General features: G+C 35.6%; 1 protein-coding gene across 1 annotated transcript in view; it reads left to right on the plus strand.

Annotated features, from left to right (window-relative positions):
* The window catches only part of CFAP47 (cilia and flagella associated protein 47), a 421,910-nt gene that overhangs the window by 130,311 nt on the left and 269,590 nt on the right, over window positions 1–22,009 (plus strand). The window contains 1 exon segment of the mRNA XM_082446774.1: window positions 12,221–12,302. Coding sequence (XP_082302900.1) covers window positions 12,221–12,302 — 82 coding nt within the window.

Raw genomic sequence — 22,009 nt, forward strand, 5'->3', positions numbered from 1 at the left:
TTGCTTTTTGGATTGTTTGGCTTGTTCTGAAAAAAATTTTTTTTTTCTTGAAACAATACAGATCAAACTATGTAAAACTAATTTGCATGTTTTAACAAAGTAAAAGTAAACCTTCTTGTGTTTACCACTCTGGTCAGAAAATAGAACATCAGTGACAGCCTCAGAGATCTCTTGTGTATGTATCCTTCCAGGTCATGACCTGGTTTAAATTCTGTAGTCATTAGTTTTCTATAACTATTGCCTTCTATAATTTTGGGCATTTCATGTTAGATAGATTGATCTTCAAACTCATGCTTTTTATGGTTACAGAGGGTGTTATTAGAAAGAAAAATTCATTTACTTCCCTCAAGTTAAAAAGAAAGGCAGAATGTGATACAACTAATTGAAATATTTTTTCTGTTTACAAATTTCTATTCGACTTAAAGCTAATGATATTACTTTCACTCCTCATTTAATTACTTTTATTAAATGTATTGAACTGTTTCAGAATTTCTGCAGACTGCTTAAAATTCATCATTTAAATGCTTGGATTTTATTTAAAGATGAATGTCGTTATAGTGAATCTTAGAGGATGTTGTCATGCCCTAACTTTCGAAGGAAAAGTATTGTCTACTTGCATTCAGTTGGTTCCCACTTGATAAAACCATAAATTTAAATACCGTACTGTATCACCTTGGTGGCCATTAGGTATTCAAATAATAGTTATTGCAGAAGATGAGTGATATGTGATATATACAGAGAGTTCATACTAATAAATAAATGCTGGGCATGAGGAAAATTGACTAAGAAGTGCATTTCACATTTATAGCCAATAGAATTCCAATAAGAGCCTCAAGATTCTGTGCTCTCCAAAGGGCTTCATAGATTTAGGCGACATGAAGTCCTTGACTGGTCACTCAGAGTTTCCTTACTTAAACAGGGCTGCTTAAATGAGGTATTGACCTATGTGTCTCTCCTCTGTCGTAAAATACACCAAGAGTTTTAGGTTAGCAGTTTGTAGAGCTTGCTATACCAGGTGATCATCTCACCTGTTAGAGTTTTCTGTTTCAGAAATCAAGATCAAAGTGCGTTGGGAATTCCCTGGCGGTCCAGTGGTTAGGACTCTGAGCTTCCAATGCCAGGGGCCCAGGTTCGATCCCTGGTTGGGGAACTAAGATCCCGCAAGCTGTGCGGCCAAAAGAAAAAAGAAAAAAAAAAAAGACAAAAATGGGAAGACATGGGACTGCACATCCTAGTGCCCCTTCAAAGCAGGATTTGCTGCTCAACTATGTGAAATGAGGTCAGCCGACTGCCTCCATTTGTCAGGAGGATCTGTCTTATCTACAGGATCTGTCTTATCTACTTGGTACCACTTGGCCTGAGGTTACACCCTGCCAGGCAAGCCGGCATCCCACTAACTGATTGAGGCAGGTTTAGAGAGCCAGGCATTTCAGCCTAAAGCTAGAAACTCTGAAGGGCAATCCAGAGCTGCCTGCCCAGTTGGCCAAAGCCTCATCAGGCCTGCAAAGCTGTTCTACATCATCCTGTTCTCCACACCCTGCAGCCCTGCCCCTTCTTCCTACTCTCTTCTCCAGCCTGCTTCCTTCCCCTTCCTTATACAGATGTTGATCCTAATAAACATCTTAAACCCTAGACTGTTTTCTTCCAGTAAACCCAACCTATGGTAATTAGAGATTGGGTATTATGCTTCTGGGGTCCTGATGATGGCTATGAAGTGGTCTTTTCTTTTAGTTCAGGTGGATCTTGATTGCAGATATCAATCACTCCGTCCATCCATCCATCTGCCCATGTATGCAGTCAAAACTCCCAAATATTTTTTATGTGCTCTGTGCTGGTCTTTGCCTTTAAGGAGCTTTAGCTAGATGAAAGAGATAAGCTATTTATGTGTTAGGTGACTATGAAAACACAAAGACCAGAAGTAGAGAGATCAATAGATAAGCTCTCCCAGATTGATGCTGTGAAGAGGTACAGAACTATAGTGGTTGTAGTTACAATGAAAAGAAAGCAAATGGAAAAGAGTGATTTTGATTGAATAAATATAGGGACATGGTGACTGATGGCACTGTTGGACTTCAACAAACCTTTGAAATGAAAGAGAATTAAAAAGTAGTATATATGAATGTAAATTAGGTGCTCCGCCTTCACAAATCAATCTTTGTAGCTGGCTGTACTTTGTTTTGTGTAATTGAATTTTTAAAAACTTTTATTTGTAAATGAAATGTCCTTTATCCTACTAATCTCCCACGTATAGCCCTTGTAGTCATTAGTAAAACTCCAAACCTTATCAGTCAATTTATTGAAATGGCCATGCAAGTTTATTATGTTTTTTACTCTCTTTGATGCTTTTCGTTCCTCCCACTCTCGTACTTTATTGTTCTCTTGACAACTGTTTACCTCAGTGTTATGATATTTTAAGGGTTTTATTTTCTAATTTTCAAATCCAGCAGCAGATATTTGCCCTGTGATCTTAATAACATATTCCCTGTGACTGTGTGAGTCAGTCTCCAACTGCGTTTTGTAGCCGTCACATGGGTGTTTGTAGATACTGGAATTTGATCTTTTCCAGGGTCTTTCTGGACATAGTGTTTACCTATTACTACTAGATAAGTCTATGTAAAGAAGTATCAATGACAAGAAGTTGGATTCATTTCTTCCATGCTAAGATGAAAAAGGTGGTTCAAGGTTCTACTTTAGGGTTTGACATGACAGCTCTATTTCATGCGCTCTGAATGATCTTTATCTATCTTGCATGAACTAATGGGATGCTACTGTGGTCTATTTTAGACTATATTCAACTTGAAGAGCAGTGGTTTCATACTTTTCAAGGACTGCACATTTAAACCATTTCCTGGACCCTCTACATGAGAGTACTTATATTTTACTCCATTTATTGAGAAAACATATTACCAAAAGTTACTCTAAATTCAGGAACATTTTAAGGTAAAGTTTCTTTTTATTAACTTAGAGCACATACTGAAATCTGTTAGTTGATTTTTTAAAACAGATGTGAGAGTCTGCAGCCTAAAAATCGGGAACCATTTCCATAGATTATGGAAACCTATTAATAGTTTTAGTGTTCCAAGTCTGTTAATGATATCGAAGAGATACCTTTGGATGAATTTTATTTACCTTTTTGGAAGGGAATAAAACAGTGAAATTCAAATAAAATTTTTCTGTTTTCCTATTACTGGACTTACATCCAATGGGAGTATTCTGATAGAGATCATCTAACTTTGGAATATTAAATGAGAGAAGAGTGTTTTATGCTGTACTTAGTACATTGTAGTTCCTGGTTAGTTTACTTTTCCCCTTCCCTCTGGACCACTTTTCTATTGCCAGGAGTCGTCAGCTGATACCACCCTCTGCAACCATATTCCCTTTGAAAGCAATGCCAGGCTATTTCCTGGTTTCTCAAACCCTTGTGATCATTTCATCATATCCTAGTTTATCACTAATAAGTGTTCCCTTGCCTAGGTGTTAATATTTAACTTCCAAGCTACTAATTTATAATCAACAAATATTCTTCTGGATTGCATTCCTCTAACCAATGAGAATACACATTTCATGGTGGAAACTTAGGCCTTTGGCCAGATGGTTGGGAAAATGATTTTTCACAAGGAATTCTATTAGAGGAAGTTCCATCATGACACAGAGATGGCCTCCAATTCTGACCAATTCCAGACGTTACAAATCACAAATATCCCTTCTTTCCTTTTAGATTCATTAAAAAAAAAATATATATATATATATATATATATTTTTTTTTTTTAATATTTATCTCTTAGAAGATTTCATGGAGCTTCAGTGTTTCATTTCTAGAGTGATATGGGATGACAAGCATAAGAGTCTCTTATCTTCACTACTGCTTGGGACAGAATTAGACATGTGTAATTAGAGTATTAATTATTCATCAGCTAATGACTGGAGAGATGAATGATGAGACTTTCCACACCTTATTTAATGAATTAATGTGGTCACCATGCCATTCGGTATCAAAATTGTGATTTGTAAAAATATAATTTGCATCTTATTGGTTATTCTCTGATGTAGACATATACATTCTTATTTGACTTACTTTTCTTTCTCTAATTTAGCATTTCTTTTTTGTTGGTTTTACCTTTGTTAGCTTGTAGTGGCTTCCTTCCTAGAATCCAGTAGTGTGGAGGATAATCAAATAGGACTAAGGCAATAATGGCTGTTTGGGTATGGAGAAAGGTATATGGTGTGTGATGTGTGTGTATGTGTGTGTGCATATGTGTATACATGTGCACATGCACTATGTGTGTATACATTAGATTAAGGAAGACAGATGTATTAGGCCAATTTTATGAAGTTGCCAGTATCATAGGTGAAAACTTATGAACAGTGGCAACTTCATTTCAGTCAATGGGGTGTTTAAAGATATTTTTATGATGCCTACAGATTTAGTAAAGATCAAATGATGCCAGTGACACTATAGGAATATCTTGTTCTTAAACTTGTAGCATTCAGAGGCATCCTTTCTGTGGTAATAGAAAATAAAGATAAGTACAAAATAGCATCATGAGAATATTGAAATGAAAGTAAATGAGAATTCCTTTATGATCCTGAAACTTGAATCAGTTTTGATTCATTCCAAAAAAATAAATCATTCAAAACTCTGGAACTTTATGACTATACTGCCATATACTTATTCTCTTATCTTCTCTTAAATGATTCTTAAAAACACTTGCACAAAACAATATAAAATTGTATAGTTGGGCTAATAGCATATAGAGATATTTTGTAAATAACATTACAAAGCAGGGCAATAGAAATGAAGCTATATCGGAGTAAGGAAATGACACTGTATAGTAAATTGAATCCACAGAAAGAAAAGATGAGAACCAGAAATGGTAATGAAATGTAATATAAAAAACTATATAAATAGATTTTTCCTTTCTTCTCTTAACATCTTTAGAAGACATAAGGTTATATAAAATAACAATTATAACACTAGATTGTTGGATTTGTAACACATAAAGATGTAATTCTGTGTGACAGTAAAGAAAAGGAATGGAGCTATATTGGAGCAACATTTCATAACATAGTAGAATTGAGTTAGTATAAATCTGGAGTAGATGCTAAGTTGAGATGCATATTATAATTCTGAGAGCAACCAATAAGAAAATAACCTTAAAATGCAGTTAAAAATCATTGAGGAATCAACATGGTATACTAGAAAGAATCCACTTAATATAGAAGAAGACAATAAAGAAGAGACAAGAGAAAAAAATATGAAGCATACAGAAGACGAATAAAGTAGCAGATATAAATCCAAAAATATCAATAATAACCCTACATGTGAAGGATTAAACAAGCTAATCAAAAGACAGAGATTGTCAGGCTTGATTTAAAAAAAAAAAAAACTACAACTATATGCTGTTTACAGAACACACACTTTAGATTCAAAGATATGATTAGGTTGAAATTAAAAGGATGGAAAATGTTATACCATGCAGTTACCAACCATTAGAGAAATGGAATGGTTATACTAATATTATTAAAAATAGACTTTAAAACAAAAAGTGTTGCTAAAGAAAAAGATGGATATTTTATAATGATAATTATAAATTGTCAATCCATCAGGACCATATAACAATTATAAACATAAGCACCTAACAAATGATCCCCAAAGTGTATGAAGCAAAACCTGACATATATGAAAGGAGAAATAAATAATTCAAAGATAATTGTTGGAGACTTCAGTACTCCAATGTTGATAATGGAGAGAACATCTAGACAAAAAATCTACAAGGATATTAAAGACTTGAAAAACACTATCAGCCAAGCAGTCTTAATAGACATCTATAGAGCATACGACCTAATAGCAGCAGAAAACACATTTTATGTCAAGTGCATATGAAACATTCTCTAGGATAGATTATATGCTAGGCTATAAAACAAGTCTCAATATTTTTAAACACAGTTGAAATCGTACAAAATATGGACTCCAACACAATGAAATGAAATTAAAAATCAACAGCAGAAGGAGATTTGGGAATTTCACAAATGTGTGGAAATTAAACTACATACTCCTAAATAACCAGTGGGTCAAAGACTAAATCATAAGGTAAGTTAGGAAGTATTTTGAGATAAGGGAAAATGGAAACATACAATATCAAAATTTATGGGATGCAGCTAAAGCAGTGCTTAGAGGGAAATTTATAGATTTAAATGCCTATATTAAACATGATGAAATATTTCATATCAATAGCCTAACCTTCCACCTTGCAAAACTGGAAGAAACTAGAAAAAGAGGAGCAAATTAAATTCAAATAAAGTAGAAAGAAGGGAATAATCTGTATGCCAACAAATTAGATGATTTAGATGAAACTGACAATTTCCTAGAAAGATACAAACTATCAAGACTGACTGAAGAAGAAAGAGAAAATCTGAGCATTCTTATTATTCTTGTTAAAAAGTTGAATAATTATTTAAAAATCTTCCCACAAGGAAAAGTCCAGTCCCAGATGGTTTCATTGCAGAATTCTACTAAACATTTAAAAAATCGAGACTAATTCTTCACAAACTCTGTCTTGCACTATGCTTTTCAGTTTTGAGACCTGCCTCAGTGGTTGTCAACCTTTAGAGCCACTGACCTATTTGCTTGGAGGAGCCCTTCCAGAAGGCTTTGCACAACCCAAACACATAGTATATACTTTATATACATTGGGTGAAAGGTTGATGAGGATGAGATGTTCACATGGTCTCAACATTTCGTCCACAGATTACTTATTACTTGCTTTTAATTGCAAGTAATAATTCTAAATTAATTATTTAATGTCCAGGATAGGCAAATCCATAGAGACAAAGTAGATTACTGACTTCTAGGGTCTAAGGGGAGAGGCAAATGGGGAGTGAATGCCAATGTATATGGGTTTTATTTACAGGTGATGAAAGTATTTTAAAATTAGGTAGGAATAATATACAATTCTGTAAATATATTAAAAACTACTATATTATACATCTTAAAAATAATGGATTTTATGATATGTAAGTTATATTTTTAAAAATACTGCTATAAAAAATGACATCTGATGGACACCACCATATCAAATGACCATACTCAGCATCACAAATAATGAGGAACAGTAACCTACTGTGCTTTCTGATGCAGTTAAATGGGAACTGTGCCATAACACATGAGGTTTTCTTGCCAGAAATGTTTAAACCTTATCCAGTCATGAAAGGACAATCAGAGCAATTCAGACAACTTGACTCTTAAAAATGTCAATGCCATGAAGCATCAAACAAGGCTGGGGAACTGTCCTGGAATAAAGGAGACTAAATTCAATGGGTGATCCCAGTTTGGACCCTGGCATTATTGGGACTCTTGAATAAGGACTATAAATTAGATAATATTCTTGTACTAATGTTAAATTTGATGGTAGTGATGATAGAATTGTGATTATATGGAAGAATGTTCTTGTTCTTAGGGGATATATGCCAAATATTTAGGGGTAAATTTGTGTACGCACACCTTTTAAAAAAATTAATTGCAAATAAAAGAAGAAAGAGAAATAAACAAATGTGGCAAAATGGTAATTGATAAGGGATACATATGTGTTTATTTGTCGTTCACTTCTTCTGTAAGTTAGGAAAAACTTAAAGTACATAGTTGGAGGCAGAGGAAAGAAATCATTAATGAGAAATATTGAGTGAGCCTGAAATAACAGAGGAAAAAATAAATCGTGTACTCCATATATGACTTTCCATGCATTATGGTATTTACTGCTTGATTTATCATACAAAAATATCAGTAGTTTGTACATAAAAATTCTATCTAAAAGAGTGGCCAGAGTTTTTCTTATTGCATTTTGCATTGTTCCTTAGGGTACAGCAGTACCTTTTGTTTCTATATACACAACTTCACGATTTCCACCACTAGAAGAATTTTCATGTGTCTAACGGGAGAATTTGTTTACGTTGACTTTGTAAATGCTGGTTATGGTTTACTTAGAAGAGCATCTGAAGTCAAATGCTTCTTCCTGAGAACCCAGGAGAATATTTATAGCTTCCAAAAAGGCTTTTATTTAAACCAGTTTTAAATAGGAACTTTATGTAATTTAACATTATTAGAAGAATAGCTAGAAGTATTACAGTATATGCTGTTTAATGAGATAATTAATAAAAGATGCTAGTGAAAAACATTTGTGTTTACATTCATCATCATCTGTATGATTTTATGCAGACTTCCTAACTTTGAGCATCTGTGCAAGACAGATCTGGAAGCTAACCATTCCTATGCAGTGGCTTATATCAGAGCTTTGTGTCAGGCAGATTGAATTTGAACTTGGACCCTCTCTTTTCTAATTGTGTGACTTTAAATAATTATTGACTTTTTCTGGACCTTGCTATTGTAACCAAAGGCTGAGAAAATTAATAATACATATCCTCTAGGACTGTTGAGAGGATTTATGTAAATGAAATAATGCATGTTAGATGCTCAGCACAGTAGCCGCCACATTTCCACCATGTTCGTCAACATCTGCATCATATCAACTCTGTTGTTACCAGGAATATCCATCCCAATTTTGGTCCAGTGGAACCATTCTAAATCACTCATGCCTGAAAATTTCTATTTAAATCCCAGAATGGAATTGAAACCCATAATGTCAGAGTGCTTTTCATTTCACTGTTACTGTAATATTGAGTATTTTAACACTCCCAGTAGTGTTAACATTAACATGGGTGGTTTCTGTTTTGACATTTTATGGTATGAGGATGCAGGTATGGAAGAATGATTTTGGAATTAAAGCCAAGCTATTCAAATTTATTGCTCTTTTATCAGCAAATACATGCCTATCAGGATATGTTGGCTGTGATAAAATTCTTCAACATTTAGAAAGTGACAGTATGGTTAATAAAATTGGGTTGTTAATCCAAGATGTGTGTATGTTTCATTATGGAAATAAATGTATTAAGGTTCAAAGTAATCATAAATGTTACTAGCTTTCCCATTTAAAGTTGATGTGAGTGAGGAGTTCTGTACAAGTGAAATTATATGTTTTACACAGTAAAGGAGAAAGTATAATTTTGCAGATTAAGTTTAGAATTTAATAACTCATTTCAATTAATTTTCTTCTACTCTGTAAACTCAGAAGAAGGTTCAAATAGAAAACCTAGCATAAATGTAATCAAATGTAAAATGTAATCAAATCAATTATAAGAGTCAACTCTATAAAACTACTAACCACACATAAAATCTATTGACAAAACATAATTGTAAATATTGTCTTATCGTTTGATGAAGTTAGGCCTTGAGATATATTCAGAATGAAAAGAATGAAGTCTCATGTAGAGGAGGAAAACGAATTATTCCTTTACCCTTCTAAGTTCTTGGCTAAACCCTAAGAATAAAAGATTAACAGGACGAAAAAAACCATACTCAATTACCTATGTAAGTAGTATGGTAGCCTCAGAAAGATATGACTCAGAAGGCAGCCAGAGGATTGAGGTTTATGTGCAGTCCTGACCTAAGGTGAATAGGGGTCTAAGGCTTCAAAGGGTGGCAGGGGGGTGGAATTTACTGGAAGGTGAGAGGAGGCAATGTTTGGTAAAGAAAGATTGCCCTGCCAGATAAGTCTCCTCTGTGGAAAAGTTATCTGTAGTAACTTAAAGGGGATGCAGGCCCCCTTTCTAATGTAAATTTGCTTTATAAATGTAGATTTCCCTTACAAATGGATAACTTCTACTCTGTTTTCAAAGCTTCTCCTGTCTCTGCAGTTTCTCCGAATAATTGGTATGCCAAAGAGGCATATTTTAGGGTGGCTTATTCTCCTACCCCTCACTTCAAAGCAGCCTCTGTAAAGTGCTGTTAAAGAACAAAATTCAGCTGAGTAAATTTTAAAGATCTTCCTGGCTTTCAGCAATTCATCAGTCAGCATTCAATCTAGCAGATAGAAAGGAGCTCTGAAGAGGTATAAAAGGCAAGAGATTTTTATAGGCAGAAGGGGGCAAGAACAGGAAGTTGAACTGAGGCAGTGAGAGGGAACAGAATATGTCACCCCCAAATGTCCCCCTTTGGCGTGGGGATTGTTTTGAGCTAATGGCAGTTGAGAACCAGCAGACTCATGAAAAGCATTTTACCTCTCCCTTAACTGCTTAAAAGAATTTAGATAGGGGGCCTGTCCCAGGAAGAGAGCTGTTACCAGCAACAACTTTTTACATCAGAAAGACTTATTTTCATGGCATGGCAAACATTTGTTTACCAAACACTTGTACTTCCCATCTTCCCGTGAATTTTCTTCCTCCTCTTTGAAGCCCCAGATCCCTACCCCCTTCTCCTAAGCTCAGCATAGTATGTAAACCTCAACTGCCTGACTACCTTTGAATCTTCATTTCTTTGTGGGGCTCCCATAGGTACGTAATTAAATTTGTTTTTTTCCCCTGTTAATCTGTCTTATGTCAATTTGATTACTCGACCAGCCAACGAATTTAGAAGGGAAGAAAGGAAAAGTTTTCTGCCTCTACAGCAAAAAAAGCAGATTGGTTATTCCAAGCTTACTTTACTTTAGGGAATGGCAGGTGTCTGTCAGGCAGATAACGTAAGTAGTGCTGATCAGGCGATTCCTGATTGACTGGTTTAAGATTCCATTTCTGGGAGACGCAAAACTGTAAGAAGTCTTGATTTGGTGAAGTGGGGCTTAGTATAAGCAGCTCCATTTTGGGCCTGTTGCCTTGTCTTTAACAATGCAAAAATGCATTCTTTGGCCTCAATTTGCTACTGAGGGCCTACTCTCTGCTGAGCACTATGGAATACTCAAATGAATACTGTGTGGTCTCCCTCTTCAGGAAACTCTCAGTTTAGTGGTTCCCTGATAGTTTTCCTTAGGCTGTCAGTTGCATTTGATAGAAGCAACTATTTCCTCTTGAGATCCTGTCTTAGCTTTGCATGCAAGGAAGTATTCCAGTTTCTTCATAAGGCTCTGAGCTGTTTGTTTTACCTCTAGGATTTCAAGTTAATGGACATCATCTCATTGAATTCTTACATAGGCTTTAGTGTGGCTACTTCTGCTAAGGAGTGGTGTACCATTAAAATTAGATTTTATTTAAACCTATAGTAATTCCAGTGTAATGAAGATACACAGGAATAATGCAAATGCAGACGGGAAATGCGTCAAAATCAAAGAGAAGGAATGATGTTTGTTTTCCAAACAAAGGAGCTTTATGTATGCAACATGATTTCTTCCACTAGCTTTGACTGGCCCAGGGCCACAGCAAACTTAACAACTCTGGAACCATGCTGTCTGCTTCCACTCCCACAAACATGGTCTTCCTCTTCTCATTCATCTGTGCTATCTTTAAGGTTTGAGCTTTCAGAGTCATCTTTCTGCTTTTTCTTTTTCCCACTTTTCACTAGTTACAGGACTGCAAACTGCTAAGGGTGTTTAGAGTTAAGTACTAGATCTGGCATTCTCTGTTAAATGCTTACGGTAAGTGGTCTTCTCTGCTCACTCAATGAGTTAGACCTAAACACCCAAATCCCCACTGAAAAACACTCCTGCCAAATTTGTATTAGATGGCTATAGAGTGGTTCTGGTGGTAGTGGACATGCATATGAAGACTTCGGATAAAAACATTTCAAGAAATATGACAGTGAAAAAATATATTTTAAAATATAAATTATATACATGTATATGCTATTACATGTATATAATAATATAAATAGATATTTGCTGCTTCAGATACTATAAATTTATATAATCAAAGAGGCCACAGTTTTTGGATGTTCTCTGGAAAAATAGGCGATGGATTATGTTACATTGGAGTTTTCTATATTCAGGCGTATGTGGTGATAGGCATTCCATGAACATAGGGTGATTAATGATCTATCTAATAGATGTTCTATTGTGTTCAAACTTTTTGCAGGTATTTTTCAGTTTTATAATATTATAACAACAATAAATGGTCTTGACAATAGGGTCCAAGTCATATAACTGTCTGTGTCCCATTAACATGTAAAGGTAGATGTGTATGGTTATAGGCACTTAGTAAGTTCTTTCTCATTATTAATCCTCCAAAGGAAACATCATATGCACATTTCATTGTTAAGGAAAGTTTTAAATTAATTGTATAAATTTTAAATTTGAAAATATATAAACTATGACATTGAAATAATTTTATCGAAGTTCAAATGCAAGTAATAGATCGATCATATTGTGCTATAATAATGTGTTTTTTTCTTTTTTTATTTTAGTGCTCAAGGAGCATGTATTTCTCATGTACTGCCAGAATTTCTGCTTGAACCAGAAGATTATAAGAAGTGGATTGAAATTACAGTAAGGGAATTTAATTTCTTGGAAAAATCTGCACTGTTATTGAATTTACTGGTTTTTGGTCTTTGTTAGATTTTATTTTAGAATCTTTGATTTTTTATTTATGAAATATCCTAAGGATTATGCCTCTCTGGACAGTATATATTTGTATTTGTCTAAAAATCTCTGTGGAGTTCCCATGCAGAAATGATTACATGGTTTCCTTAAATATACAGGTAATTGCTTCTTTTAAGGGATTTAGAAATAAAGAATGATCTGTGCTTATTTAAATTTTTTCTTAAAATACATCCTTAGACTATATATCTTCCAAAGAAAATACTGGTTTATTTTCCCTGCCACTTGCCACTTCCTTTCTTTAGTTTTAGAGAAGAATAGGGAGAAATTAATCAAGTTATTCATTTTTTTTTCAAATTATACAATTCATTTTATGAAAACCTGTTGAGAAGAGGAATTATCTTGAGAAGCCTGTAGGCTTTGAGGCAACGCTCCTTTAGTTGTGGCACTGTTACTATAGTCACCACATGACATTAGTAGAAGAGCCAGGGGCCTGTTCTTTGGCACTCTGCTGAGTTCCTGTGGCTTCATCCAAAGGGTGTGGCTCTTTTGGGGGTTCAGAATTCAGAATAATTTTGCATCTCATTCTACCACTTCTGCCACAGAGTGAGCTAGTAGGTACATTGTTTGAATAAATCTACAACCTGAAATAGGGGCTGTGAGTTCCAGAAAGTTACCTGTGTTGATAGTTTCTATTACTGGCACATGGGGAATTAGAGATCTGGATGAGTGGGAAAAAAAGACATGTAAAGGTTTTGAAAAGAAAAAAATTGTATGCTAACTAAGTAGTTAAAACTTCGTACTTACATTTGCCTTGCATTGTAATTAATGTTGTGATATTTTATTTTTTATAGTCTTCCACTAATACCTTGCCCAAGTTTTACAATATACCTAAGGAAAAGCATTCTATTGTTATAGATATTACAAAGTTTGAAGCCTGGAGTAAATGGGCATGGACAGATGTATTCCTTCAGACATACCAGGTAACTTTTCCACTTTTGTTCACTGCTAGGGGTTTTTTTTGGTTGATTTATATGAATAGTGTAGTAGTTAAGGTATAGGTAGTGCTTCTATAAAAGATTAAAAAGCACAGTGGCCCAAATAAGATAGAAATATTATTTTTCTTTCTCATGGAATTGTGGAGAAGTGGTTTAGAAATAGTGGGTGTCTCTTCCATCCTCAGTACTGGACTTTCATTTCTGGATCAGTTTCTCAGAACAGGGAAGAGCAGGTTAAAGAGTAGAAGACAAGTAAATACCTTTTAAGGATGTCATCTGAAAAATACATCATTTCCATTTCACCTTCCATTGGGCAAAATTTAGTCATATGACTGCACCTAGCTTCAAGGGAAGTTGAGAAATGTAGTCTCTAAAATTGGTAGGTACAGACATATTCTGGTACATAAAAGGAAGGATTAAAGAATAGATGTTGGGGGACTTCCCTGGCGACCCAGTGGTTAAGACTCTGCGCTTCCAATGCAAGGGGTGCAGGTTCGATCCCTGGTCGGGGAACTAAGATCCCACATGCTGCGTGGCGTGGCCAAAAAATAAAGAAAGAAATAAAGAAAGAAAGAATAGATGTTGGTGAAAATTATGGTCTCTACCTCTAATGCTTAGTAGACTCTTGCTATAAAGTTATCCTGGAGAGATATTTACTAGGAATCATACAACTATAGGTGAGACCAGGTGTTGATGAGATTCTCCAGTTTGCTTCATGTTAAGTTCCATATTTGGGTAGATTAACGTAGCATAAATTGCACCTTCACACCCTATATCTTTATTGCTTAAACAAGTCCTGGTTTCCGTCTTTGAAATCATTCCCCAGGTTTCCAAATATGGCGCTGTGGATCTTGCCCACTAAGACCAGTAGAGGCTTTTGCTCTGTCCTCATAGATTACAACCACAGATAGGGTGAGCTGTAGGGTAGGGAGTTGAAAGAAGGAAGAAGTCAAATAGAAGCAGCAATTAGTCACTCAAAGGAAAGGATAAAATGAAAATCTAAATACTGAGTAATATATGTAAGACTTTTGTCACAAAATGCTTTTTAAATGTGATCTTGTTTAGTCTTCACAACCAGTAATATCCCCAGTTTAGAAATGTGGGTACAAAGGTTCACATGCATACATACTTTCTTCCAAGATCACCTGATTTCGGCCATATAAAACCATCTGATGTAGGTAAAGCTTATTTCTTCCTTGTTGTTCTCTGCTGGGGCCCAGGAGCCCAGGTCCCTCTTGTTGCCCTCTGGCACTCTAAATCCTCCACTGCAGCCAGCCACCCAAGCCTACCCTCTGGCGAGTTCCTTCTGCGGCTTGATTCCCAGTTACTCCCCCTCTCTACCTTTTCCCAGTAACCTGCCCTGTCTTTCTTGCTGGATGTCAAGACGAGAAATCCTGTATTTTTTTTAGTAATTCCCAGAAGAATGTATGGGGGAATTTGTGACTCTCACCCAAACTTAGATTTGGGAAAAGACAATTTTCTTCTTTTCTTTCTTAACTCCAGGCTGCCTCCTATATAATTTTGTCTACTGATAAAGAGGAGCACCTCCATAACAGAAGAGCTGCACATGTCCTAGTTTATGGACAAGCTAGTACTAATCTTGGTTTGTGGGCTTCATTCACTCACCCATTCACTTATGCGCTCCTGCATGCCTTCATGTATATGTCTAATTCATTTAACCCATTTTCCCCAACCTATAAGTCTATGAATTTAGATACCAAGTATCACTTGTAAACTCAGAACTTAATAGTGTGTCAGCTACATAGTAGATGGCCCAACAAATATTTGTTGAATGAATTTATTCAACAACTATTATGGTCCAGGTACTATACTAGGTTCTGGGGGTATAAAAGTAAACTTGATATAGTCTGTCTCTTCAAGGATTTTGTGTCCTGGAGTATGTAAGCAACTAAATATATATAATTACAGGGAAGTATGACAAATGTTATAACAAGGTAAGCCCAAAGAACTAAGGATGAGCGGACGTAGAGAGGAACCTAACTTTCCTGTGTCTTGGAGAAGGTTTCTAGGAAAAAGGTGGATTTAAAATGAGCCCTGAGCAATGAGGAGGGTTTGGCAGGCAAGGTGGGGCATAGATTAGAGAGAAAGACAGTACAATTTGTGTGAAGGAGGTGGTAGGTGAGTTTTATTGGGAGGGTGGGGCAATAACATTTTTCCAGATAAAGGGAATTCAGTGTGGAAGTGCCTGTGGTTTGATAGAGCATTGTACGTTCTGAGGAATAAAAACAGTATGGCTGTGTGTAAGAGGAGTGGACTATGAGCCCGGTCAGAAATTAGACCGTGGTTGACTTCATAAGCCAAACCAAGGCATCTGGACTTTATGGATTTTAGCACAAGGTCAGTACAGAAGTCCTGAAGGATTTTAAGCACAAGGTTGATATGATCAGTTTTGCATTCTAGAGAAATCACTCTGGTACGGTGTGGAAACTGTTCGTGGATTGATTTACAATGTTATGTTAGTTTCAGGTGTACAGCAAAGTGATTCAGTTTTATAAATATATATATATATATATATTTTTCTTTTTCAGATTCTTTTCCCTTATAAGTTATTACAAAATATTGAGTATAGCTCCCTGTGCTATACAGTAGGTGTTTGTTGGTTATGTATTTTATATATAGTAGTGTGTATATGTTAATCCCATTCTCCTAATTTATCCCCGCCTTTCCTCCCCTTTCCCCCTTGGTAACCACAGGTTTGTTTTCTATGTCTGTGGGTCTATTTCTGTTTTGTATATAAGTTCATTTATATCATTCTTTTTTTTTTTAGATTCCACATATAAGCAATATTATGTAGTATTTGTTTTTTTGTCTGACTTTCTTCACTTAGTATGATAATCTCTAGGTCCATCCATGCTGCTGCAAATGGCATTATTTCATTCTTTTTTATGGCTGAGTAGTATTCCATTGTATATATGTACCACATTTTATCCATTCATCTGTCGATGGACATATAGGTTGTTTCCATGTCTTGGCTATTGTGAATAGTGCTGGTGCTGGGAATGCTTGTGGTAGTAGGAAAGATGAGAAAGGGGCAGCTTTCATAAATATTAGGAGTAGAACTCAGTAGGAGTTGGTGAATGACTACATCTTATGGGGGTGAAGGAGACAGAGAAGTCAAAGATCACAATGGGTTCCTTGCTCCGGTGACTGAGTGGAATTTGATCCCAGTCACTGAAATACAAGACAAGGTATGATAACAGGATTTTGTTTGGGGAAGACAAAGGGACACAGCAAGAGGGCATGATGAATTAATTTTGGTCCTACTGTATCATGGTGCTGTGTATGGTTAACAGGTGGGTTGATCCTATAGTCAGGAGGTTGATCTGAATGGTAGCATGTGGTTGAGATTCTTCACTGATTCAGTGACAAAGTCATAGGCATGGATGATTGCCCAGTAGATCACCTGTAGAGCTGTGTTTCTCCATATATTGTGTCTAAAGCATGGGTAGCTCTAGGCATTCTACTAAATCAGTAATGGATTGACAATTTGACTTAAAAAAAAAAGCAAGCAGTGTTGTTGAGATGAGTTTTACAAGTTAGAAATAGAAGATTGTGATTTTCACACAAATCCCTTTAGGTTCTAATTGTCTCTTTCCTAGAGGTCATTCGTGCATTTCAGGAATGCCTTTGTCAGTTCTTCTTTGCTAATAGTTTTGATAAGAGGATATAGCTTGTCTTAACCAATTTGATTTTGTGTCATTTGTGTTACTTTTGCTTGTTAAATTTACATGTTTAATTGTTGCTATTTTCTTGCATTATATTCCCAATTCACAAAAATGTATTGATGGCTAAAAAAATGGGTGATTGAAACATAAGGGAGGTGAAAACAGTAAGAGAAACACTTAAACTCAGAATGCTGTTCTAAATGTAAATTATAAATAGGGCTCTCATGTGGATATAAAGGATGAATATGTATGTGCTGAAAGAAGTGAATGTGATAATTTTATACAAGAATCTGGAAGAGAAAAAGATGATCAGAAATAATATCTCAATAATAATTTTAATTAAACTGTTTATTCATTTGTTCCCAGTGTATTGTCTGTCAGAAAGGTTTTTTTTTTTTTTTTTAAATAGTGGCACAGTTCTGTCAAATATATTGATATTTTTAAACAAAGAGCAACAATCTTTCTGGTTAATTAAACACATTTTCTCCATACCAGTTTAAATTCTCCCTGTAATAAAATTGGAATATTTGTTGCTAAAGGAGGTAAGATATCAATTCTACTGAATATTTTAAATGAGCTTCAATAAAATATGATTGGCAAGAAAGCATAATTGGTGAAATTCTTTTATCACATGGATTTGTAGGATGTCCCATAATGTCCCTGGAATGCAGTGTGGAAACACGATTATTCTCATATGAGATAGCAAGTATGGCACAGTTTATTTGGATTTAACCATGTATAGGGAACATATGAGTAACTCTTTGTGCATCTGTAATAATTATATAGTTGCCCCTGGGTATCGGAAGGGGATTGGTTCTAAGACCTCCCACAGAAACCAAATGCTAGGATACTCAAGTCTTTTATACACAATGGCATAATATTTGCATATTACCCAGGCACATGCTCCCATATGCTTTAAATCTCCCATATACTTAAAATCATCTCTAGGTTATTTGTCATACCTAATACAATATAAATGCTCTGTAAATAGTTGTAAATACAGTTTAAATGTTATGTAAATAGTTGCCAGCGTGGGGCAAATTCAAGTTTTGCTTTTTGGAATTCTGAATGTTTTCTATCTGTGGTTGGTTGAATCCAGGGATGTGGAACCCACAATGGGGAACCAGTGTATATGGAAGGTTGACTGTATATGAAAGGAGTGTATGATGACATTTTCTTCTCTTTATCAGAGAAAGCCCATGCTTTATGAGGAGTGATTCTTTGTTATTTAAAGATTAATTTGTAAGGTACTTGGAGAAAATCCATCAGTGGTATATATTAACAGAGAATGAACCATTGGTCAAAACAAGAAAAGGTGTCGCAAATGAACCCTTATTCATAGGGAAATGTGGGATTAAAAATATGTTTCTGTTCTGAATTCAGTGTAAAAAGACAGAAAAAAATTGTAAGCACTGTCAAAGTAAGGCTACTGAATTATATAAGTTTATTGTGTTCTCTATGAATTCAACATCCTTCTTTCCAATGTTGAGATGTACTAGTTATGCAGGGATGGTCACTCTCATGCATTTTTCCAATAGGAGTGAGATTAAAAATAATATTTTCATAGCACTGATGTTTTCTGTATATACCATTTCCATTATTTTAAGTGGCTGGCTCAAATGATGCATCAAATGATGCTTTCCATGTCTTGGATACACTGCACATATACCTATAGGATTTGAATATCATGGTTTTTAATGTGGTACAAATCACTAAGCATTAAGAGTTTGACCGTTTCCAAAGATTTATTGGAGAAAAAAATGTATCTAGTTGTTGAAAGGACAGATAAACTGAATATGATTGTGTAGTTTCTGTACAGCTGAATTGATGAATGGGTGCTGAAATCCAGTCTACATGCTGCTTTCTAAGACTGGGGACCCTGGTCTAAGCTGTGTCTCACCAAAGTGGGGGGTGGGAGCTCTTAATTTAAATGCAGGTACCATCAGGACATCATGCTCTCAGAGGGACTGCCATTTTCTAATCTGCACAAAGACACTATATAGTTTATTCAGGTCCTGGGAATGAAGGCTGAAGAAACTCTTCCCCAAGATGAATGCTATTGAGGAGTATTATACTATTTGCTTTAATGTTATTTTCCAAGTTTAGTTTTTTTACCGTCTGCTTTTGAGTGTGATATGCTCATCAGCCACCTTAGCATTTGATTAGTATTTGAAAGTAGATTTTAAAGAAAAATATCTCTATTATTTCTCATTTCATATTGGGCCTGACTGTCCATAACAATCAAAATGGGCACCCATTCTGTTAACTTATGATTATGAGTTATGATTTTCTCATTTAGTGGAAACAGAGTGGAAAAGAAACTTACTGAATATATAAAGTGATACAGAGCTGAATATATTCATCATCTTGATAAATGTATATAACTTGATAGAGATTTAACAATATCATTCATCTCACTGATATGAAGCTATAGTTTTTCTCATTACTACCACTAACAAGTATTTTAAATATTGTGTCGAATCCTATTTTTTGAATTATGAAAATTGGTGGTCTGCATGGTTTCTTAATGCAAATTTAGTGGTTCATAGAGGATAAAATTGGGATAAACACAGCTATAAAGTGAAAAGACAAGACAGCATAGGTTAGAAACCCAGTGTCAAAGAAACCCATTATTTAAATAGAAAAGGAAGAGAATCCTGCAAATGAGCCTGAAATAGGCAAAAGGATGGCAGTAACACTTTATGATATCATGAACAAGTACGAAGGAGAGCCTTTGAGGGAGGATGTGGTTAACAGCATCAGATGAAATTGAGAGGTTGCTTAAGATAATGATTTAAAAACTCTTTTGTTATTGGACAGCAAAGATGCCAAAAGACTTTCAGGGCATGGTGGTAGTGATGAGTTAGGGAAGGTCATTAGGTGTGCCTTGGTTTGATGAACAAAAGGAATAAATGAAAGTGGAGACAGTGAGGGTAGAAATCTCTTTCAAGAATTGTAACTGGTAGACGGAACAGAAGAATCAAGGAGAATCCAATTTTGGGAGAACTCTCTAAAAGCTGAGTATAGTGAGCATGTTTTGATATGGCTGAAAAGGAATTGGTCGGAGGGAGAAGTTAAAGATCCAAAAGCTAAAAAAGACAGCTGATGTAGGACAGTAACAAAGAAGATGAGAAAGGCTGGTGTCTAGTACAAGAGAAGGGAGCGCTCATCCATTGTGGCTGTAGAGAAGGAAGAAAAGTGAGTGCAAATGCAAGAACTTTTAGACACGTGGTAGGACACTGACGTGTTCTCATTAAGATGTCATCCTTTTGCTCTTTGACATAGAGATGAGGGATTTTCTGAGAAAAACTAGCATGTAGGCTGAGAGGGGAGGAGGTTTGATAAAGATGATTAAGGAGTCAGGAGCCACCATGGATAATGTGAGTGAGAAGACGAGGGAAACGGGGATTTTTCTGGGCCTGCAGACTTCATCTTTCACTCAGGAACAGGTGCCTCTCAGGTTTCCTGGAAGCCCTGGCAGTGACCCCCTGGATGATGCTGTGCACTGCTGTAGAGCTGAGATCAGATCGATGCCGTGCCTTCTACCACCAGAAAGCTCCCCTGTAGCCTCAGTCTCTTCTTGGAGCTTTCTCTCCACCTCCTGTCTTAACTGAAACTTGCATCTTCTCCTCAGAGTCTCTTCTTTTGTTGTCCTCTTTAATAGGGGCTGTTGATGAACAAACTTGAATGCTTTTTAAAAAAAATTTTCTCTCTTCCTTTCTTTTTTAAAAAAAGTTATTGTTTTCTTTTTTGTAATTCTTACCTTATGGAATTAAATTATATTTTCTTTACAACACATTTGTGATCTTGATAATATTTAGACTTAAATGACGGTAATAAGTTTTGTTATGGTGATAAACATTTATGGTGTATTCAAACATTGTTTATTATGTCCTTCCACTTAAACAATCTGATCAGTGGAAATGTAAACTTCTAAAAGTTAAATCTGGTCTGATTCTTGCTGATTCCTACTGAAAATAATTGTGCCCCAAAATATATTTTTGAATTAAGATTTACTACAATAATTTGTACACAGGTTAGAACATTCAGTGAAATTGTAACAGATTAGTAAAATTAAAATTTGAGCTCATGTCATGATCTACATTTTTTTTTTAATGAGGCAGTACTTCACATTTCTTCATTTCTATTCTATTTATTCATTATGAGACCAATCTTTATTTTAAAAATATTGTTTTCTTTAAACGTGGTCTAAAAATATAAGAACCATTTCCTGGTGGAATAACAGCTTGAATTTTAGACCAGGAAGAAACACTGACAAATGCAGGTGTGACAGGCCTTATTCCTTGGAAACTTTGGAAAAGGAGTTAAATTTGGTAGCATTTTTTTTTCATTCTACTTTTTATACTTTACCTTTTTTAAAGATTTTGCAATTCAACCATTTAGGATTAAATATCTTTCTAAATATACTTTAACTAGAGATTGCATTGTTGCATTTGCCATGTTTCTATTTCTAAGTACAGTAACTGGCTTTGTATTATGTACTCAGTGTGTAATAATTGAATAAAGGAGTAGACATAGGCCTTCTTTCCTCTTAAATAGAATATGGCTTGAAATGGTTGAAATATTTGTATCACCTCAGTATCCAGTATAGTGCTCCACAGGACTGTATACAAGCCTATTTCTCCTCTAAATGGTGCTGAGATGCTTGGATTATTATTATTTTTTTTTTGTGGTGGGGGGCTGAGTTGGGTCTTCATTGCTGTGCGCGGGCTTTCTCTAGTTGCGGTGAGTGGGGGCTACTCTTTGTCGTGGTGCACAGGCTTCTCATTGTGGTAGCTTCTCGTTGCGGAGCACGGGCTGTAGGCGCACGGGCTTCAGTAGTAGTGGCACTCAGGCTCAGTAGTTGTGGCTCGCGGGCTCTAGAGCGCAGGCTCAGTAGTTGTGGCACACGGGCTTAGTTACTCCGCGGCATGTGGGATCTTCCTGGACCAGGGCTCAAACCTGTGTCCCC

This window comes from Balaenoptera physalus (genome assembly GCF_965194825.1).
Source record: "Balaenoptera physalus genome assembly, chromosome: X".
Classification (NCBI taxonomy): Eukaryota; Metazoa; Chordata; class Mammalia; order Artiodactyla; family Balaenopteridae; genus Balaenoptera; species Balaenoptera physalus.